The sequence below is a fragment of the Ailuropoda melanoleuca genome, chromosome 11 (genome assembly GCF_002007445.2).
Source record: "Ailuropoda melanoleuca isolate Jingjing chromosome 11, ASM200744v2, whole genome shotgun sequence".
In the NCBI taxonomy this organism is placed as follows: Eukaryota; Metazoa; Chordata; class Mammalia; order Carnivora; family Ursidae; genus Ailuropoda; species Ailuropoda melanoleuca.
Window position 1 is genome coordinate 55,830,563 of NC_048228.1, and position 23,664 is coordinate 55,854,226.

At 37.2% G+C, this 23,664-nt stretch overlaps 1 protein-coding gene across 1 annotated transcript; it reads right to left on the bottom strand.

Annotated features, from left to right (window-relative positions):
- Positions 1 to 4,559: 4,559 nt before the first annotated feature.
- Positions 4,560 to 5,914, bottom strand: CABS1 (calcium binding protein, spermatid associated 1). The gene has a single exon (XM_034670940.1). The coding sequence runs from the start codon at positions 5,871 to 5,873 to the stop codon at positions 4,665 to 4,667; it is 1,209 nt and encodes a 402-aa protein (XP_034526831.1). The 5' UTR covers positions 5,874 to 5,914; the 3' UTR covers positions 4,560 to 4,664.
- Between the last annotated feature and the right edge of the window lie 17,750 nt (positions 5,915 to 23,664).

Consider the following 23,664-nt stretch of genomic DNA (forward strand, 5'->3'; position numbering starts at 1 on the left):
TCATCACTATTTAGTACATTTGGGAATAAAGACTTTCACATCCATTCCTTAATTCAGTATCTTAGTTGTTTCTTCTCAGGTCCACCAGTTCCTTTACTCAGGAATCGCATATTAAAGACCTTGTTTCTTTCATATGTTTAATGAAATTTCAGGGTAAGGAGAAACTTTACTATGAAGCTGTATAATTTAAAATTGATTATTAGGCCTCCATTCTTTGAAAAGTCTGGTGTCCACTGGCCACCAATAATCACACTGGCCACGTTTTTTAAATTAAATTAAATTTTTTGTTTTTTAATTGAAGTATAGTTGACATACAATACTGGGTACTGTTCTTTCTGGACTCTAGCCAGTTGCCCAGGTGTTGTGTTTCTCCTATCTTTGTCCAGCCTTATCCGTAAATTTCCCATTATCCTGTGTTAATAGAGAACATTATCTTTTTTTTTTTTAAGATTTGATAGAGAAAGCAAGCGAGAGAAAGCATGTGTGGAGGAGAGGCAGAGAAGAGGGAGAAGCAGCCCCCTCACCCCCATGTCCCTAGCAGGGAGCCCCAGGTGGGGCTCCATCCTAGGACCCTGGGATCATGACCTGAGCCGAAGGCAGATGCTTAACCACTTAACCAACTGAGCCACCCAGGGGCCCCAAACACATTATCTTTTTAATTGCTTTCATTGTTCTAGTCCAGTTTATGCCTCAGGGCCTCATATCTCTCAGTCAAAAGGGACTTTCATACTATTTTCTAAAAAAGTCCCCAAAAGGAACTATGGTTGCAGTTTATAAAATAATGCTATTTAGCCTACTACCTATATCTCAGTACTAAGGTTGTTTTGAGGACAAAATTATTAAAACTTTAATAGCTTTCAAAAAAACACCACATGATTTGTTTTTTGCCTACTTTTTCAGTTTCAACTTAAGTTATTTTTCAACGGATGACATGCTCTATCACATAGTCTGTTCATTTCCTTGAGAAACTGGGGCCATTTCTAGCCTCAGGGCTTTGGGCATGTTGTGTCCTCAACTCTTCACATTTTTCAGTCTTTAGCTTAAATCTTACTTTCTCAGAGACAACTTCCCTGGATTAAAATTTGTGTGAGGCTTGCAGCTCTAATCTCTTATTATTTTTGTTTGTAAGACCCAACACAATCTGTAGTTGGAATTGCTTCATGTGTGATTATTTGAGATTTATTTAATATTTATCTTTTCCCGTGGATTCATTTCCATGATGGCAGGGACTGCATCATTTGGTTTTCACTATACTGTCCAAAAGAGGCTTCTGAGGTGCTTGGAACGTAATAGGTACACATAAATATTTTATAACTGAAAACTGAATAAAATACTTAGTGTCTGACACAAAGGAAATAATAAATACTAGCTAATATTTTTACTAGGTGTGGGAAAATGCAGGTTGGCTCTCCAAATTTCTGGCTGATAGTGTTGACAATCAGCCCCTTGGTGTACACTTTATAGTCTGGATTTTATGCATTTACAAATGAATGAAAGCAGAAAGAATGAAAATCACCTGCATTTCCTTCCTAGAGATAATCACTATTAAGGTATTGTTATATGTATCTGTCTATTTATGTGTATGTCATACGTATCACTGTGTAAATTTCATTTTGGAGTTTGTTGTGATTTCCCCCCTTTTCCCCTATGTGATTAAGTTCTCTTTGGGGCACCTGGCTTGCTCAGTTGGTAGAGCACATGACTCTTGATTTCAGGATCGTGAGTTCAAGCCCCACGTTGGGTGTGGAGACTACTGAATAAATGAGTGAATGAATGAATGAGTGAATGCTTTTTTACAGACCACTTCAAAAAGTGCATACTGTTGCTTCGTGTGGGGATACAGAAATGTAACCAATTCCATGTCACTAGAATTTTAGATTATTTTTAGTGTTGCTCTTTTATAAACATAAAAAATCACATGAATGCCTTTGGCAGCACCTTTTTTTTTTCTTCTGTAAAACTGTGAAAGCCAGTGAAGCACAGAGCTCATGCTCTGTAAGAAGACTACCTGGCTTGAAGCCTTCTTTACTACATAGTAACTATGAGGCTTGGGCATGTTACATAGATTTCCTGACTTAGTTTCTATATCTGGACAATGGGTATAATATTGTTCTTCCTTACAGAATTGCCATGTGAAGCGAATGTTATTCTAAATGTGAACACAACAAAGCCTGTGATAATTGTTAGCTATTTTCATGATCTTTAAATCTTAAGAAAACTCCTACTTGCAAAATAGGCTAAAAACTTTAAATATTTTTAATGCTTATTGCATATATTTCCACATTACCTCCCAGAAAGGGTGGAGAAATTTGCACTAGCCAACAATGGATATTTAAAATGATCATTTTCGGGGCGCCTGGGTGGCACAGCGGTTAAGCGTCTGCCTTCGGCTCAGGGCGTGATCCCGGCGTTATGGGATCGAGCCCCACATCAGGCTCCTCTGCTATGAGCCTGCTCCTTCCTCTCCCACTTCCCCTGCTTGTGTTCCCTCTCTCACTGGCTGTCTCCATCTCTGTCGAATAAATAAATAAAATCTTTAAAAAAAAATAAAATGTTCATTTTCAATTGTCAAATGGTTAAAAAAGAAATATCTAATAATTTCACTCTCTTTAAATACTATGATCATGACTTTTTATATGTTTATTGACAATTTGTATTTCATGAATTATCTCTTTATTTCTACTGCCCATTTAAAATTCTTTCTCTTAAAAAAAAGACTTTCTCTTTAGGAACTCTTCGTAGACTGAGGATAGTAATCTTTTCACTGCGTATACTGCAGTTGTTTTTCCCAAGTTATGATTTGCTTTTTAATTTTATGTTCATTTTTTTTGTACAGAATTTTACCTATTCATGGTGTCAAATCTATGAATCTCCTTTTTTTCATTTCTTATATGCTTAGATTTCTTGCATTTGGATAAATGCATTTCTTGCACTTGGATAAATATACATATGTTTCCCTTCTATGCTTTTGTATGTTTTTATATTTTTTTATTTTTATATTTAAGTTTTTTATATTTAAGTCTCTGATCCATGTAGAATTTATTTTAGAGTGTGGTCTTAATACTGTAGCTTAATTTTTCCTCAAATACCCAGTTGTTAAGGCAAGATTAATTACTCATCAGATCTCATGGTTTTGAAGTTCACTTTACCATATGGTAAATTTTTATGATAAAATGTTTTTTCTGGGTTTTAACGTGCTACCGTAATAACTCTAATCTATAGTATATCTAATGGTATACATCCCCCCCATGTACCATTTACTATTTACCCAATGTTTTAGCTTTGTTTTTCTTTTTCTTTTAATATGATAAAATTATGAGTCTCTGTAGAATAATTCTGTCTTTGGTGTCCGAAGCTAAGTTGTTTTTAAACAATGGATTTTAATTTTACATTTGACCCTTGAACAGCTTAAGTTTGAACTGCACAGTTCCACTTATATGTGAATGTTTTTATGGTACAGTATTGTAAATGTATTTTCTCTTATTAATGATTTTTTAAATAACATTTTCTTTTCTCTTTATTTTATGACTGCAGCATATAATAGATTCACAAAGTATGTGTTAATTGACTATATTATTGGTAAGGATTCCAGTCAACAGGTTATTAATGGCTTACTTTTGGGGGACTCAAAAGTTACAGGTGGATTTTTGACTGGTAGGGGATCAGCCCTCCTTATCCCCGTATTGTTCAAGGGTCAACTGTACTTATATTTTTTCTAATTTAAGAATTTTGTCCTAGGATATCAAACACATTTACACACAGTGAATTAGTTGCTGTCAAAGGATTTATTGAAGAAAAATCAGCAAAATGAAAACAGACCCATTTTAAAAGTCTGTGTCAGAAAAGAATGAAGATACAAGTCCTCGAATTTTAACCAAATGCATAAGAAGAGTGTGATATCAGTGCTTAAGACCTGAAAAAAATTAACAAAAATTCAGTAAAGAAATTTTACAGAAAGAAAATTAGATTGATTCAAATGGTTTTATACAATATGTTCTTGACAAATTTGCATGTTTATAAAATATCACTTTGCCTTAGTTTGCATCTAACATGAGCCAGGAACTCTATGATATTTCTTACATTTTTTACATGTGGGTGCTAAACAATTACTGAATAGCCTTAATTCTATTGCAAATAGAGGATTGCAAATATATTTTTTAATAGAAGAGAGTCATTGGTTGCATGAAAAAATTTGTTTAGAATTGGCATTTCAGAACTTTTAATTCTATAGCGTTTTTTTGAGATATGTTAATTCAGTTCTCATCTCTTCAACTCACACTAAAATATGCTATCAAGGGTTAATTAAAATGACATGCATCATTAAAGGTAGCAGGAAGTGAGCTTTCTTTATTGCTCTCTCTCTACGTATCCCTGAAAGCTGGAATTAAAGGCTTTATATTAAGATAAATAATTGGATAATAATTGAATTAAACTTTTTGATAGTAGAGGAACCCTTGTATACTGAGTTTTTAAGTTTCCATAAATATGTTCTACTGCATGACCTCTATTGTTAAGCACCCACATTTTTCTGAGTCTAATACTTGCCTTAAATGCCCACATTCTTTACTTTGTTAAGATTTTTGCTTGCTGGACAAACTTCTTAGATGTTAAAATTAGCTGTCTAGGCTGTTGCTCAATTCTATGTGGCATCTGATTTGCTGCTTTCAAATCAGGAACTCATCTGGTTCTTCTTTCAGTAGCTTAAAGACACCCATTTCAGTTGTAAAAGCATCTTCCTCATTGTTTAGGGTATCTGGATCAGGGGTAGTTTCTGAAAGTGGCTTACTTTCCTTAGTTACAGATTCCATTGTATTACTTTTGGACAGATCTTCTTTTGTCATAGTAGATGAGTTTTCTGTGAGGTTCATAGCTACTGATGTTGGGACTACAAAGTCATATCTGGATTCTACAGCAGTGAGCAAAACGGGATGATTCTTTGCTTCATTTGTGCTATCTTTCTCCATCCAAACATTGACTTCATCCATTGACTCTTCATCGATCAGCAGAATATCTTCTGGGTTATCTTTGTCTCTTTCGACAGCGGTAGTAAGTTCAAACACAGTGATGAACTTTTCCTCATCGGAGTCTGTTAGTTTAGGCACAGCATTGGGGTCATCCTCTGGAAGACTTAAGTCAATTTCAGTTATTTTCTCTTCTGTAAGGGCAGTTATATCTGGAATAGTGAAGTTTTTTTCAGTAACAGGAGAGATTTCAGCCTTAGGAATAGACGAGTTGGTGATCTGGACAGCCTCATCAGCAGTGTCATTGGATTTAACCGAGGAACTGCAATTGTTAACATCAAGTTCATCCTTCTTAGCTGGAAGGATGGGAGTGTCTGCAATGCTGGCGGTGCCTTCCTTTAATGTGCCAGAGACTTCAGAAGTTATTGAGACATTTTCGTTCCCTGGGTCAGTGGTATCCAAAAGAATATCTTCTTTTGCCATGTTAGTGGAAAAATCTATTAAAGAAACAGTAGCACCTGGTGATGAAATATTACCAATTTTCACTGGGATTAAAATTTCAGTAATAGAATCATTAGCCATGGAGTTTGTTGTGCCTGTCAGAGTAGTAATTTCTTTCTCCAGATGGGTCGATGACTTAATAATATGGGACTCAGTGTCATCTTCTGATTTTACTTTTTCCTTTGGAGATGTAAGCTTGCTGTCTGTTGTTGAAAAGTCACTTTCTAGTGTATAGTCATTCACTGAAGTAATGTGGTCCCCTTCTGAAGTAATGGTTGTTTCTGATTTAGGAGTAGTGTTTTCAGCCCCAAAGAAAGTGGTTGCTTCAGTTGTCATTTTACTGCTTTCTGTTGGAGGATGAGAATACATTTTTGGCAAACCATCTTCAGCCATGGGACAAAATGGCACCATGCACACTCACAGGTCTTTCCCTGGGCCCAGTGGTATCCCTAGTTAGGAGAGTGATGTTCATTATAGTGATTGAAGCATTGGTCATCATGGTGATTGTTGCATCAACCATAGGGCCAATGGCAGTGGCTCTCCTAGGAGGTTGTTTCTGTGCTCTGATTGGGCATCTAGTTTTAAGAGTATTGATATTAGATGAAAAGACAATAGAATCCTCTCTGATTATGAAATCAACATTCACAGCTGGATTTATTGTGTTTTTCTTTATAAGGGATTTACCTTCCATTATGGAGCTAGTGTCACTTGAAACAGACATAGCAGAGTCAGCCAGGTACTTGGTGGGTCTGGTGTCAGTGGGGAAAACTCCAGGAGCCATGAGATTATCAGCATCAGCTTCAAGTTGTCTGTCTTTCAAGTTAACAATGTCTTTTTGAGGTGAAGTGTCTTCTCTTGAGATTTATGGTATTTAAATGTCTAAAAACAATAGCAGCTTTGGCACTGAAGGTAGCTCAGGAAGTAATTAGGTAGGAGGGATTTTAGTTAGTTCATTTCTTCAGAGACTGAATTCTCACTTTTTCAGTAAGGATAATAAATAACTTACTGGCCTTTTAGGGTTTTTGTAGTTTTCATCTTCATTGAAATTCTTACTTTTTCTTGAATTAACATGCTCAACAATGAGAGTGTCAGGTTTTGTAGATTTAATTTCTTTAGGAATATTTTTCTGTAGAGAGTGTTAGTTCAACCTAATGCCAGGGAGTGGCATTATATGTCAGAATTCACCCAGAAACAATATTGAAGTACAGAATAACTGTATTAGCCTTAAGAATTATATCCTCAATTTCAGAGGAAGTGTTTTCTATAATGATATTAGTTGTATCAGCCATCATCATTTTGTTATCATTCTTAATGTTTAGCTACTTAGATGAGAGGAGATTGTAGCCTGATGTTAGTTTGCCCAGTGTCAATAGAAGAAAGAGAATTTTCATACTCAGACATGACTCGATCTGAAAAAGGGCAGCAGCATCAACCAGAGCAATAGTTTCCATCCCAAGGGCAAATGCTTTTCTTCATTAGATATGGACTCAACCTCCAAGATTACAGTGTCTTTTCTTAATAGATTGACCTGGTATAGATATATCACCATTCTCTGTAGAATTATGATAGGTCTAAGATGGGCATTTTTCATTTTAAAGATATAGATTACTTCTCTAGAAATGTTTTTGCTTCAAGGAGATGTCACTAGGAGGGTCCCAAAGTCTTTATTGCCATGGGAAATGCTGTCAGTATCAGGGACAGGGACAGGGAGGAAAGTCTTAAGTTAGTGGCAAGCACAGTTTCTTTATTTCTAAGTCATTTCCAGTGGCAGTAAATGAAATCACAAGGTAAAGCCATTCTCTGGGTTGCCTAACTCAATGGGAGGTTTTTTAACCTCATTTTTTCCCCCTCATCATCTAGAGTTTGTGAGGCTTAATTCAGGATAAGGCATGCTATAAACAGAAGACTTGGTGTCGTTTTGGGGGAAATTCTTTTTGTGTACAAAACGGGAAAAAAAGATGGAAGTGTTAGCTGTATAATTGCTAGAAGTCAGCTTGGAGTACTTGGTATATGTTATATTGAATAGAATTAGAATAAGGAGCAAAATATTCATTTTTATGAGCATTTAATTCCTGGTTAGAAATATCAGGTGGGGGCGCCTGGGTGGCTCAGTCAGTTAGGCGTCTGCCTTCAGCTCAGGTCATGATCCCAGGGTCCTGGGATCGAGCCCCATGTTGGGCTCCCGCTCAGCGGGGAGCCTGCTTCTCCCGTTCCCTCTGTCTCTCTCAAATGAATAAATTAAAAAAATCTTAAAACAAATAAATATCAGATGATATGATATCATCTTCATAGATACTAATTNTGTTGGGCTCCCGCTCAGCGGGGAGCCTGCTTCTCCCGTTCCCTCTGTCCCTCTCCCAGCTTGTGCTCTCTCTCTGTCTCTCTCAGATGAATAAATTAAAAAAATCTTAAAACAAATAAATATCAGATGATATGATATCATCTTCATAGATACTAATTTGTCAAATAGTCTTTAATTTCAGGGATTACTGTTGTGTTCACACCAAACTCTGTTTCTACTAATATAGCTGTGAGGGGGGATCACATTGGTTATAGCATAGTCAGTCTTTTCTTTCCTATAGGGGATATTATTACCATTATCTTTTTTTTCCTAAAACCATTGACCTCAAAAAGGACACCTCACATTGAGAGTGTGTTTTATCCATCAAAGAGCAGGAAGTCTACAGTGGGAAAATCCCAGTGGGGCTGCTGGAATTTTAGCAGTTCTGAGGATGAAACTGGAGTCATTTGCTCCAGGGAACACAGGAGACTCTTACTTGACCAATAGATCATTACCACCAAAGATATTAGACGACTTAAGGACAGAGGATCGGATTCTATAGGTGAGTTTCATTTTGTCTAAATAGTTGTTTCTTTTAATGTTGTAGTGTCTCTTACACTGATGGAAACTGTCTTTTCTCAGGAAAGCATCAAGTTTATGTTTAAGTAGCAACTTCTTCAGGTCCACGATGAAAGGAAAAAGTTTTTTATTTTTTGTTTTTTTAAGTGAAAAAGGGGAAGGTGTTAACAAAAGAAGGAGACTTCTGAATAAGGCCTCAGAAAAGTTATTTGTCCATTTATGATTTTCAGGGATACTTGACTAGGAAGAGTCCTCAGGTACAGATTTCGAAAATGCTGATGTCATAGTGATTCCCACCCTTAAGACTGTCTTTGTATGGAGAATATCTTGAGATTTATCAGATGAAATGTCCTGTGCAAATTTAAAAGAATCAATTGAGATAAGTGGTTTCTCCTATGGACTCTAGAATCCCTACTTTAGAGTCTATATATCTTCAAATTTTATTTATTTATTTATTGGAGAAAATAGAGTTATTAATCCTAGGTGCGGTGATTATAATCACCATTGGAATGTATTTGCTGAGGAAGTTTCAGGTTCAATATCTTCATTCGTGAGAGAATTCTCAGCTTCAGAAACAGGGATAGAGGTGAGAGGAGCAATTTCATCTTGAGATTTGGTTATAGCAACACCCATGTTTTTGTCCTCTTCCCCTCCAGTGATTGGAATGTTGGTCCATGAGTAAGGAAATTGTAATTGAAAGATACATTGGACTGTGGTGTCATTGTTTTTTTGTTTCCGAGGAAGATGGTATATATTATATCAGGGTCAGTTATGACACTCATGTCTGCTTTGTTGTTTATATCCTTTAGAATAATTGTTTCTATATGTGACTGAAGAATATCAGCCCTAAAGAAAGTGTTTCCTATAGCTTGTAGTACAACAGAAATTTCTTGAAACCTAGATAATATATATTTTTTAATCTTGGCACTGGGTTCTTGTGTATCATTTGTGCTTTTTGAAGTTCGAAATTCAGTATTTTTTGCTCTAAAATTGGCTAATTAAATTCCAACTGGGAATTTTCCTCTACCATGGAAATGATCTCTGTGTAAGATAAAGATTTTTCATCAGTAGGAATAATGTCGATCACTTCTGTGAGTAAGTTTGAGTCCCCGGTAATGAAGTAAGTTTCCTGAGGAACATCTGGGAGGAAATCCTTTGGTTTGTGAAAGCTTGAGTAAGCTGCTACAGGGAAAATGTCTTCATCCTTATTCCATGATTTATTATCAACAAAGACATTTTTATTCACAAGATAAGGCTTTAGGTCAGCATCTTTTAGAGAGTTTGTTTCCACCTGAATAACTGGATCATTTCCTGTTATCCCATTTACATCTGTAAATGTAAGGCGATTCACTTCAGCTATGTCTTTCACTGCAGAAGCTTTAGGTATTTCCCTTGTGTAATAGAAATTTGGTTTACTATATTCACTAGGATAAAGAGTAGAAAACTTGGTGGTTGTTTTCTTGGGTTCTGAATTTTGACCATGAAAGGCATCAGTATCAGTATCAGTATCAGTTCGTCCTTCTGAGGCAATGCCTTTATTGAAGTAAGGTGAGTCTGTAGACACAGGCTCTGATGTTGCTGATACTAAGACTGTTGGGTAATATATGTTTGTGCCTTTTGTAGGTTTGGGGGCTGCAGTTTCTTTAGTAGGATCTTTAGAAGTTAGGATGAGAATTTCAGGTAGTCCTATAGATGCTGGTCTTAGAGACCTGACACTCTCTGATGATGGAAGGCTATAATGATCAATGTTATTTTTGTTCTTGGTGGAAAAAGCAGGAGCATATGGCATATTGGCAGACATCTTTTTCAAAGGATAAAAGAAAGTAAGAGCTGTGTTGGTTGCCTCTTCTGTGTTTTTTTTCACATTGGAGATGTCATCACTGGAAAGCTGAGCTAAAGGAAAATTACTAAACCTTGAATCAGATACTGTAGCTAGACCTGTTTGATCTTCAGTAAAATCAGATATACTGGATGTGGTAGTGTCTGCTCTCCTGAGTGAAAATATCTTATAAATGGTAGGTGAAGTGTTTCTCCTGAGAAAATTATCACTATTTCTAAAAGCATGATTAGTAGTATCAGTTGTGAATGTCTTGCTGTCAGCTACAGGTTTTAGGTTTGGTGAAAGGGAATACTCAGTGATTTTATTTTCTAAGTCATAACCTTCAGAGGAAATTATGGTGTCATCATCATTTATGGTGCTTTTTCCTACAGGTGTTTTTTCAGAAAAACTAGAAGGAAAATTTCTATTTGCATCATTTAGGAAGTAAGTTGTAGGTCTGTGAGCTCTGGTATTGACATTGGCATTAGAATTCTTGAGAGCAATGGCTTCAGGGTCAGTGCTGTTTTCCTGTCTGGGAATCATAAGTTGGTAATTTTCTTTAGCTTTGAACACTGGAGATACTGTTTTAGATAGACTGTCTGAAGCAGCAACTGTGATATATGGTGCATGAGACACATGTGTTTTGGGGGCATGTATGAGTGTACCCATTTTTATCAGGGAATTATTTGCTCTATCTTCTAATTCAAAGGCATGCATATCTGAGACATACTCAGAACCACTGTCATCAGACGTCATAGTTGTATGGTCCAAATATGCTGGAGTGATTTTGCCTGTAGAAGAAATGTCATCCACCCTTTCTGAAGTGTCTTCTATAAAATAAGTGATTCCATATTCAGCTGCTGTCCCTCTCTTCATAAGATCTTTCTGCTCAGGTATATTCCCTTGTAAAGTACTTGCCATGTCTTTTTCAGAGGTAGTAATTGGTAAAATGATAGCTTTATCAGATGGAATAATTATTTTGTCATGTGGAATGTTATAACCAATCTCTTTGGTCGTATCTTTTCCCATACTAGTAAACGGAACAAGTTCAGAATATTTGGAAGTCCCCATGGATGTTGTGAAATCAGAAGGAGAAAAAGTTGACCTCCATTGTAGGCTGTGTAGTCTAGTTGGAGTATTTGTGATGGACCCTTCTGAGTTAGTGACTTTATCATGAGAGGTAGGACTAACAGCTCCTGGAAGAGTTAATGTGGAATCAGCCAGAAAGATTCCTTTTAAATTGGGAGGTGTTTGAGGTTTGTAGGAAGTAACATTAAATTTAACAGTGAAAGAATCTTCCATATTACTGTCCCCCTTAGAGAGGGGATTGGGTTCAGTTCCTGATGGAAGGATTTTCCTCCTAGCTGGAATGAAAACTTTTGTATTTGTAAAATTATGTAATTTCAATTTAGCAGCTGGATCTTCTTGATCAAAAAGATTAGCTATTTTCCTTCTTTCATGGACACTATCTTGAGAGTCTTCTCTAAGGGATAAGGCTTTCATCATTGGTCTTTGAGATTTAAAATATATTTTGTCGGTCTTAGTTTTATAATTCTCAGGAGTATCTCTATTCAGAGAGAAAAATGAATCAACTTCACCACCTGCGGTACTATCTGAAAAAGTAGTTGATCCAGTTGGAGAAATATTCCGGGTCAATGGATAGGAAGGAATGTCAGTTTGTCTTACTATGACCTGTCTCGCTGAAACATCACCACCATTAATGGCATCAGCATATTCAGTTGCTTTTTCTAACATTTCTGACTCATTTATTACAGATTCAGATAAGGATTTATCTGTTATTAGGCCAGAGGTTTTAGGATTTTCAGGCAAGGAATTAGGAATAAGCATGGAAGATGTTAATAGGGATGAGAATCCCCTAGATTTAACATCTCCAGGTAACATAGAATCACCTCCTTCATAACTACCTTTAGTGGCAGGAGCAATGGAATCAGCCACAGTGCTGGGTGCCTTATTCATAGATGAAGAAAAGATTNCAAGGAATTAGGAATAAGCATGGAAGATGTTAATAGGGATGAGAATCCCCTAGATTTAACATCTTCTCCAGGTAACATAGAATCACCTCCTTCGTAGCTACCTTTAGTGGCAGGAGCAATGGAATCAGCCACAGTGCTGGGTGCCTTATTCATAGATGAAGAAAAGATTGGAGCTCTGTTGTTTGCTTTCTCAGTATTTTTACCAATGAAGGGAAGATCATCATCAGGAATGACATTGAACTCAGCCAAAGGAATAACGTTGTTCTGTGAATGGGGCATATCTGCCAAGTTTGGTTTGTGTTTATTTGCATTGAATTTGGCTGATATGGTGGTTTTTGCTTCATTTGGGGCATCATGATTATACAAAGCAAATGAGACCCCCTTCCTGTTGAATTGGTCTTTATATTCTATACGGTTGGTGATCACAGCAGGATCAATGGAATCAGTTGTGAATATCTTGCTGTCTCCCATTCTTATCATTAGTTCTGGGTCTGGAACAAACATGGACTCCGTTCTTTTGCCTTTAGGGAGAATGATGATGGTGTTATCACCAATTGGAGAACTATTTTCAACAATTGTTTCATCTAGAAATTCAGGTAAAAAAATCCAACTTGAATCAGTTAGAGAATAAATCATGGATCTGGGAACCTTAGTATTAAATTTGACAGAAGAACTTTTGAGAACATCATCAGAATTAAGATGTTTGTCTTTGGGAATAAAGCTGTGGTGTTTTTTGGTAATTTTGATATCATTTGGAGATCCTTGGGATGCATTTTCAGAGACTGCAGCACTGGCATGGGGTGAATGAGACTTAAATACATTGGAGTCATCACTGAGTGTGGTCTTTCTCCTAAGGGCATCATTTCTTTCCCTCACTAGTTCAAAGACATAGTTATCTGCCACGTAGTCAAACCCACTGTCAACAGGTATAATAGTCCATATCCTCATCATTTGGAATATTTTCCCCTGCCAAAAGGGTGTCATGTTCTTCTTCTGAAATGTCTTCTGTAAAAGGAACTACTTCAGTGGATATATCTTTTCCTATAGAAGTCTTGTCTCCAAATTTATAGTTATTAATAGTATTAATAGGGTTTTTCATGCCTTTTCTTGAAAGAATGATAGTAGGTGAAATAATAGTTTTGTCAGATGGAGTATTTCTTTTTCCAGGTGGAATATTATTAGTCTTTGTTGTGGTGTCTTTTTTCATTTTGATACCTGGATCAAGTTCAGAATACTTGGATAAACTCATGAATGTTGTGAAATCAGAAGGAAGAAGAGTTGATTTCCATGGTGGCAGGCTATATGTCCCAATGGGAGTGTTTATGATGGTCCTTTCTCCAGTAGCACCTTCAGGAGAAGAGCTTTGATCATTAGACCTAGATGCATCTGGAAGAGTTAATGTGGAACCAACTGGAAAGACTCCTTTTAAATTGGGGGGTGCTTGAGGTTTAGTAGAAGCAGCATCAGATTTAACAGTGAAAGAATTATCTTTCAATGTACTTGCATCTTTTGGGAAAAAATTGCCTGCTTGAGAAATGTGTACTTCCCCTTCCACATTGTTGTCACTCTTGGACAGAGTATTAAGCTCAGTTACTGAGGGAAGGATTTTCTTCATAGCTGGATTGAGAATGTTTGCATTTCTGAGAATGGCTGCATTTGTAATGTGACTTAAATCAGATTTAGCAGCTGGATCTTCTTGATCAGAAAAAATAGCTATTTTTCTTTCTTCAGGGACCCTATGTTGAGAGACTTTTGTAGGAGAAAAGGCTTTCAATATTGTTCGCTGAGGTTCAGAATATATTTTATCTGTCTCAATTTTAAAGTCGTCAGTAGTTTCTCTATTTGCTGAGGACAGTGACTCAAACTGATTATTTGTGGGATTGTCTGAAAAAGTAGTAGAACCAACGGGGAGTTTTGTTGAGATCAAGGAATAAGGCTTGAGGTCAGTTTTATTTTTAATGGGATTATCACCATCATTAATAGAATTAGGGTATTCAATCATAGTCTTAAACATGTTTGACAATGCAGTTGAAGAATTAGCCAAGGAGGTATTTGTCAGTGGGTCAGAGATTTCAAGATTTTCAGTTGAGACATTAGGAATAAACATGGCCTTTTCTGGGATTTGTAGAGTTAGGAATCCCCTGGACCTAATATTGTCTTCTGGAAGCATAGAATCACCTCTTCCATAACTACTCTCAGTGGAGGGAGTAGTGGTTTCATCCACAGGGTTGACTGCATTCATAGGTAAAGAAGAGACTGAAGCCCTTTTGTTTAAAATTTCAATATCATTGATGAAAGAAAGTTTGCCCTTAGGGATGACATTGAACTCAGCCAAAGGAATAATGCTGTCCCATGAGTGTTGCATTCCTGCCATATTACTCTTACCTTTAACATTGTCCGCTTGGGATAATAAGATATTTTCTGCTTTACCTTGGGCATCAGTGTTATATATGGCAGATGAAATGACTTTTTTGAAGAACTGATTCTTATTTTTTAATGGAGAGGTGATAACAATGGGATGCATGGGTTCATCTGGGAAAATCCTTCCCTCTGCCATGGTTACTGTTATTTCTGGGTCTGGAACACGGGTGTATTTCATCATTTTGTCTTCAGGGGAAATATTGATGGTGTCATCTCCTTGTAAAGTGTCCCTTTTCAAGGTTGTTTTATCTAGAAACTTGTGAATACTCTCACTTGTGTGAATTAGGGGATGAGTCACAGACCTGTGAGGCTGAGAATTTGAATTGTCAGCGGAACTTTTGAGAACAATAGCATCAAGATCAGAACTGGCATGCTCCCTTCTAGATATGAAATTTTGCAGTATTTCTCTAGCTTTAATTTCAGTTTGGGCTCCTCGAGATAAATGTTCAGGGGTATCAGCACTGGTGTAGAATTGATGAGACCCAACTATTTTGGGGTCATAAATGAGAGTAGTTTTGTTAATAATAGTATTGTATTTTTCTGCCTGTGGTTCTAAGACATCCTCATTTGTGGCATACTCAAGAGCTCTGTCATCAGGCACAGTGCTTATCACATCCTCAATATGTGAAATATTTTCACCATCTAAAGTAATGTCTGAAATATTTTCTGTAGTAGGAACTATTTCATATTCAGTGATTATATCTTTCCCTAGAGAATTTCTGTGCACAAATCTTTTATTAAAAATAGTGTTCACCATGCCTTTTATTGAAGTATTGGTATTCGGTGAAATGATAGCTTTGTGTGATGGAGTATTTCTTTCCTCAAATAGAATATTATTAGAAGTGTTTGTTGTGGTATCTTTTCTCATTTTGACAACTGGATCAAGTTCAGAATATTTAGGTGAACTCACAGACGTGAAATCAGGAGAAAGAATTGGTTTCTGTCGTAGTATGTTGGATCCAGTGGGGACATTATGAAGTAAACCTGCTGTGCCTGCATCTTCTTCAGGAGGAGTGGAGTTTTTATACTTAGGCTTTAGAGTCTTTTCCAGAGACATGGTGGAATCAGCTGAAAGGATTCTTTTTAAATTGAGAGGAGCTTGAGGTCTACCAGAAATACTAAATTTACCAAAGAGAGGATTATCTTTCAATGTCCTTGAATCTCCTGAAACAAAATTGACTTCTTCATAAATATTGCGTTTCTCCTTCTTGTTATTGGTCTTGGAAAAAACATTGGGCTCTGAGGGAAGTGTTTTTTCCAAAGTTGTAATGAGAACTGTTGCATTTGTAATGTGATTTAAATCAAATTTAGCAGCTTTGTCTTCTTCAGCAGAGAGTTCAGCCATTTTTTTAATTTCACTCATTAGAACAGAACCCTTGGTTAAGACTTTAGGTGTAAGAATGATCCTTTCAGATGTTAGTAGAGATGGGAATTCGTTAGATCTAACATTATCTTCATCAGGTTGCATAGAATCTCCCCCTTCATAACTGTTCTCAAGGGAAAGAGCAGTGGAATCAGAAACAGTGTGAGCTGTCCTCATTGGTGAAGAAGACATTGAAGCCCTATTTCTTTTATTCCCAAAATTTTCATCAACAAAGGGAAGTTCATTATTATTAAGGCTGACATTGAATGTAGTTGAAGGAGCAGTGGCATTCCGTGAATGATAGGTCTCTGCCTTGAAATGTTTATCTTGATTATATTCTGATTTGGGTGACATGTCAGGTTCCCTTTGGTAGTAAGGAGCAGTCAATGTGACGTATTTCCTGTAGAGCTGGCCTTTGTTTGTTATGGGAATTGTGCTTATGGTGAGATCGGTGATTTCATCTGGGAACATCATGCTTTCTCCCATAGTTTCTGTTGATTCTGTGTCTGGAGCATTGATAGGCTCAATCCATTTGTCTTCTGGAAGAGTGATGATGATGTCATTTCCATTTAGGGTGCCCTTTTCCAGAGATAAATCATCTGGGAACTTGGGGGAGACTTTTCTATTTCCATCTGTGGGTAAGTGAGTCATGATTCTAGATGACTTGCTTTTGAACTTGGCAGTATAATCTTTGAGAAAATCTTTGTCAGATTCAGGGTTTCCTTTTCTGGAGATCAACATTTGGTATTTTTGTTTAGTTTTGGGTTCTACAGGATTTTCATTCAGGAGATTCTCAGTGACACGTGCAGTGGGGAAAAGAGCATGAGATCCATATCTGTGGAGCCCTTGAGCAGAGGGAAATGTTTTTGTTGTGGGACTCTTCCCTTTATCACCAACATAAAAGGTATTTTTCTCCAATACATATTTAAAAGTATTGTCATCAGGCCCAGTGGTCATTAGATTCATATCATTTGGATTGTTTTCCTTTGCCGGAAAAACCACATCTGACTCTGCTGAAAAGTCCTTTGTAAAAGGAATTACTGTGTATTGAGCAGCATTATCATTTTCTGTAGAATCTGCATGCCTTTTTCCATTTCTAATGTTCCTTATGTCATCAATAATGATAATATTGTCAGGTGAAATGATATCTTTGTCGGGTAGAACAGTGGTATCTCTAGCTATGATAGATTCATCAGTCATTTTTATGTTGCTTTCTCCTACAGCAAACACTGGATCAAATTCAGGATTATTGATGGTAATAAAATCATCAACAAAATCAGTAAGAGGAAGAGTTGGTTTCATGGGTGGATATGATTTATTGTAAGAGTCTGTGGTAGACCTCTTTAAGTTATCATCACCAAGAGAAAATGAGCCCTCAGCCCTGGCCTTTCTCAGCTTTGTCCTGCTTGTTGTGGAATCAGGGTAAAATGTTTCTTTTAAAGTTGCAGGTGCTTTCTGTTCAGCAGAAGCAAAATAAGACTTAAGAATGAAAGGATTAATGTTCATTGAATTTACCTCTCTTAAGATTACTGGAATTTTGGCTTCAGAAATATATGATTCATCCTCTACAATAGCCTTATCTTTACCCAGGAAAGCATTTGTCCCTGTTCCCAAGGTAGTGATTTCTTTAGCGGATGGATTGATAACTGCTTTATTTATATGGTGATTTACAGCTTGGGCAGAACTTTTACTTATCTGCTCTTTTTTGTGGATTGCAGGTTGAAGAACTGTATTAGGTGCAAAGGCCCTGGTGTCAGTTTTATCATAAATCTCCCCATTTTCAGCGGTAGGTATGTCAGTGGCTACATTTATAGGGTTATCTGAAAAAATAGTAGAATCTTCCAGAGGAAAAAAGGAGACCATGGAGAAGAGCTGAGGGTTACTTTGCACCTTGGTGATTTCCCTGTTTTGGTTAATGATAATAGAGTGTTCACCTAGTTGCTCTAAGGCCAGCAATTTATTAGATAAAGAATCATCATTTTGATTAAGAGCATCTGCAGTCCTAGATTTTTTCTGATTAGGAATTAATAGAGATTTTAATTTTATGGATAGGACATCATCTATCTCAGGCATGGTAGAGTCACCATTTTTATTTCTCTCCTTAGTGTCAAAGGCAGGGGCATTAGGTGAAACGGTGGTAACGTTTGTTGGCATTTTTGTGGCACTAACAGGATTAAGAGAAACTATTGAAGCCTTTTTGATTATACCTTTAGTAACTTCACCAACATAAGAGATATTCTTAGCTTGGGAGGCATCATCCTGAGCCAAGAGGCGCATGTGATCCTGTGAAGGTATCACTTTAGCTAAGTTCAATTTATTTTCATTGACTTTTGATTTTTCTGATTTGATGGTATCTGCCAACTCTGGGGCATTTGTGGTACCAACACTGGATGAAATGCTTTTCCTATAGGGATGACCTTGACTTTTTATGGGGGTAGTGATCTCAGCATGATCAGTGGGCACAGTGCCAAATGTGCTCTCTCCCCTGGTAACAGTTGTTTCTGTGTATGGTACAAAGAAATACTTGATGTTTTTACTTCCCAAATCAGAAATTTCAGGGAGAATGATGATGGCATTGTCTTCACTTAGAGATTCCTCTCCCACAGATGATCTTTCTAGAAACTCAGAGGAAAAAGTCTCAGTAGCATGCATTAGGGAGGGTGCCATGGTTTTCAGATGTTGAGTGTTGAAGTTTTTGATATAATCTTTGAAAGAAGTGGCGACAATATCAGAGTCAGAATTTTCTTCTTTGAGAATAATAGCTTGATATTTTTCTTTAGTTTCAAACTCAGGGTGAGTTATTCTATACAGAAGACTCTTTGAGGCCCCTCCTTTAGGGGAGGTTGAATGAGATACAAGTCCATTTGGTCCATGTATAAATGGAATAGGTTTTTTAATAGAACTGGCTTCTTCCTTCTCTAGTTCAAAGGAATGCTTATTTGAAATATAGTCAGAATCACTTTTATCAGGTTCAGTGATGATCAGGTCCATAGCATCTAGATTATTTTCCTTTGCCAGAGTAAGCCTCAGGCCTAAGAATGTAGGAATCAGCTCTTAGTGTATTTGCATATCCTAGTGATTGAGGAGTACCTGTTCCAGGTATATGGTAATAATTTTTCACATTTGTGTCTTCAGAGGGGGTAAGAATGGAGAAGGTCACAGGTATAATGCCTATGTGAGAATTTGTTGTGCTATCTTTAGTAGTTTGATCTTTTTCTGTTCCTGGATCACTTTGCTGAGCAGTATAGGATGCATAATTTGTGTGGGAAGTTCCTTTACCTAATACCACAGTGACTTCTGGAGCAGGGTTTGTATTACCTTTCCTTAGAATTCTAAAATCTGGTGTTATAAAGGTAGATCTTCGTTCAGGGGAAGAGATAGAGCTTTTTGGGACATTTTCTTTAATCATTGGATAAAGAATTTCACCCCCAAAGAATGGGGCATATTCAGCATCACTATTACTGTTTCTCACAATCACTTTTCCTTGCAACTCTGGAGTAAATTTTCTAAGTAGAGGTTTTGAGACTTCAGTTGTATAGGATGATGCAGGATTCTCAAATTCAAGCTGGTCAGCTATGGTTTTGGTTGTTCCTTTGAATCTGGTGGAATTATATACATCAGAATGAAGAGGATAATGTTTAGCTGTCAAGCTGTTGCCTTTAGGGACATTGTCACCTGCAATAGGTGTAACATAAATATTATCCCTCACATTTTCTTCTTTAAGTCTGTCTTCCTTTGCCATAATGCCTGTGTCTTTTTGGGGATATGCTTCAGAGTTCACTGTTACATCTTCTTTGAAAGGGCTCTTGGATTCATACTGTGTGCTGTAAAGCACAGTGTCAGCATCGCTTTGAGAAGTGGCAGGGACAGCTACTGTCAAAGTTGCTGGGGTAGACTTATGAAAAGTTTTTGGTATTATAATATCTGCCAAAGAGATTTTATTTATAGGGTTTGTTGTATGAGGATGATTGAAGGGGTCAACAGACTGCATAAAAGCAGAGTAATCAGCTACTAATAGCATGCCATCATCTGTAGACACCCTGGGGTCTCCTCTGGATATGGCAAAGTGATCTCCTAGTTTGTTAGGGTTATTGTTAAGAGTATTAACTTCATTCATGGTCAGAATGCCTTTCCTTATTGGCGAGGTGAAAGCTGTTGAAGCCAAGTCTGTTACAGCATCAGTATTTTTATCCTCGTTGGAAATATCATTAACTGTAGCAGGTTTGCCAGGAGGGATATTTGTTATTTCCATCCCAGTCATTTGTCCATTATTGATCAGTCTCTTAGCATTGCTTGACGTGATGGCAGCAAGGGTTTGATAGTCCTCTCTATAATCAGTAAGGCCTGCATTGGCCATTGCGAAGAGTGACAGTTTATGTTGCATAGTGTTCCGAGCAGCATTTGGGTTCTTTTTGGTGATAGTAAGTGGATTATCAGTGATTACATGGTGGTATAAATTAGAGAGTATAGGGTGATCTTTTCTACTTTGGCGGACAGAATTGCTAGGTGAAAAGAATTCAGTGCCATCAACTGCTTCCACATTCTGTTTCACAGCTGCACTTTTGCCCAGACCATTAGCTGTTGCTTTGGTGACTATATTCTTAAAATGTATTTTGCCATTTGCAGGTTTAGTGACATCGTACAGAACATCAACATTTTCTTCCCCAGGAATGGTAAGGTCTCTGTCACTTACTGTTACTTCAGCAGTAGGTATACTACTACTTAATTTGGAAAGAGATTTTGTGCTATCCACAGCTGCAAATCCATTCCTTTCAAAGCCACTGCTTAGTTGTGCAGGTAGAAGGTCTTCTTTTATCTGAAAAATACCATCTTCTCCCATTGCAGATTTTACTTCCATATAGGGAGTTGATTCTTCTTCATTAGTCCTTTCTTTGTCTATCAAACTTCCAAATCTTTGTTTTTGTGTAAGAATACCAGCTGTTTTTGCAGGCCAGGAGTTAAGGGCTATAGTGGGCCTTCCTTCTGGTATGGTGGTCTTATTAATCATCAGTTCAGAGTTGTCAATCATATTTGTGGTCCCCTTACCTGTACTGTATTTATCAGTGGGAGAGGTGAGATCAGGTGTGAGGAAAGTAGGCTCCAATGGAATGTTTGAAGGATCTACTGATACTTTATTAATTTTCCATTTTTGTATAATGGCATCATTAATGAGATGAGGATTTTTGGCCACAGGATCTGATATCCAAGCATCAGTCAAGGAATCATCTTTAATTAGCAGGGAGTTTCGAGCTTGATTATTTTGGGCTTTGGGCATTCGGGTAGATGATTCAGCTACTGACAGAAGAGTGTATCCTTTGTTCATAGGAAAGTCTGTTTCAGGGTTGGGACCTGTACCACTACTGGCATGGTTAGTATTAGTAGAGAGACTCATGGTTTCATCCACAAAGTCAGTCGATTTATCTGAAGGAGTCATCCTGAACTTTGAAGTTGAGGTCATGTCAGCTACACCGTCTTCACTAGAATAGACAGTCCCAACAGTTCCAGGGTGAGTGATGATAGGAGTGATATTGCTCTGGAAATTGGCCGTTTTAAACACACTAGTTCTTCCAATATCCATTTTGGCTTTGGTGTCATTTGCAGTAATTGTGATGGGGGTTCTATGGTCACCTCCATTTTTAATGAGGTTTGTGCCATCTATTTTGTGCTTTATTTTGTTTTTGAATAGGGGATTGAACATATTAGGGATTTCAGAAAGGAGGATGATTTTGTTTTCTGCTGTTTCGGCATAATCTGCTTCAGGGTTAAGAGAGTAAACTTTTCTTCTAATTTCTGTTGTAGAAGTGTCTGGATGAAGAAAGATGACTTCCTCTATAACTACATCATCTTGGTCCATATTTGCAATTTGTTGGACCACAGGAATGATTTCCTCAATTTCATCATTGCTCACATACTTAAAATAATTCCTATCAGGTTTAAGATGTACACTGGCAGGAATATTAGAATGGAACCCAATTACTGAGTCATCGAGTTTAAATCCAGTTGCTTTAGCAATATTGCTATTCTTAGGTGTCATGCGGTTTTCCATCTGTACAGGATGTCTGCCTGCTACTATTGTATCTTCCTTTGAAGGCCAAGTTATCTTAAAGTTAATGTTAGTGTTAGTTGTTGGTGCTATGGTGTTAGGGTTAGCATAATGCTCTGTAGAAGTGATGCCATTTGTTTTGGAAATAACCCCTGCATGCTTTGTATTTTTAGCTACATCTAACATTGTCTTAGCATCATTAAATTTACTAATAACATTATTTCTTTTCTTATGCATTCTGTAATTTAGAAGAGAATTTGTAGTGGGATTGATATTGGAAGTAGCTTCATCAGCATCAGTAGCTGTCATGCTAGATTTGGTATCAGCCTTGGTGTAAGTTCTCAGAGTAGGAAAAGATTCAAAGTCATTGGTATTTTTTGCAAAGGAAATGCTAGGTGTTTGAACATTAACTGTAGTTCTATGGTGATGATTCTTGTCTGTGGCATCAGTTACAATAGAATTGTCTTTCTGTGGAACACCTGGAGCGTTGCTCATGGTTTTGCCATATCTTTCCAGGTAGGTAGTGTCAGTTATAATTATGGTTTCGTCCTCCGTGTCAGGAACATCAAACAGAGTTGTGTAATCTTCTAGAATGTCTGTGGCGTCAATTGTGGCTGTATTGCCTTCTTTCATAAAGTTACTAGTACCAGTAAAGGATATACTCTCTGGTCTTTCTTCTTCCTCATGAATAGTGGTGTAAGTTCCAAGGAAGTTGTTTGCATTTGATATGGCAGTGTTGCTCTCATCTGCAGAGGTACTAAACTCATTCTTAGTGTTTTGTATATATGCAGCAGGATTAGAGGCAAAGAATGGTTTAGATCTTCCAGTGGATGGGAAGAAGGGTTCAAGACTCTGGGTTGCTTTGGAGTCTCCCTGATAGTGGGGAATAGCAATGGAATTAGACTTATACTGGTGGGTGGTTCTGGATACAGGTGCTGAGATGCTGTTTTCCCCAGAAACAACCATCCTGCTCTGTGTTATTGCGGAATTGGGTACAAATCTGGAAATTGTGATATTGACAGAAGTATCCCGCATAGCAGCAGATGAAGGTGAAACTTTCCTTGTTGGAGACTCTGCCTGAGTATAGTTGCCTTCTATACCCTCAACATAAGCAAAGCTAGCTGAATTCTGGTTAGCTGAAGGGTTACTTGGTACATCATTCCCAAATGGGCGAAAGTTATATATGCTAGCTTGAAGAGTCTCTGAGTGGTTTCTCTTTGAAAGAGATCCAGAGTGCCTTGTTACTGTATCAGTAGACTCAGAGTAACTATTTGAATCATCTGTAGGTGCAGAGCTTTTTGTTCTTAGGATGGATGAGAGTTGACTCGCTGTGTGGCTCTCTGATGCAGACAAAGGTGGATTGGCAGAGAAATGATTTGTCTGACTGTGTGTTTCCTGATTCCCGTTATACTAAAGGGAAAGAAGTACCATATTTTTGTGAGGTTCCTCTTGCTGATTATATTTTACTAAAAACCTGAAATCAGTAGTCACAGTGCTAAATTGATAAATAAAGCAAAATTCTGAAGGTCTGTGCTTTCTTTTTTATCCATTAGTTGTTAGGTTAATCAGGTCCGAAAAACACAGCATTAATGTAAGAAGGAATGGCTAATATATAAGGGTTAAGCAGCCTTTGCAAATATAAATCCAGGTGTACCATAGCAAATTTTCAGTATGGAATCTCTTACAGTATAAGAAGTATAGA

What these genes read in the sequence shown, in the direction of transcription:
- CABS1 (XM_034670940.1), bottom strand. Translation starts at nt 5,873, where the DNA reads ATGGTGCCATTTTGTCCCATGGCTGAAGATGGTTTGCCAAAAATGTAT.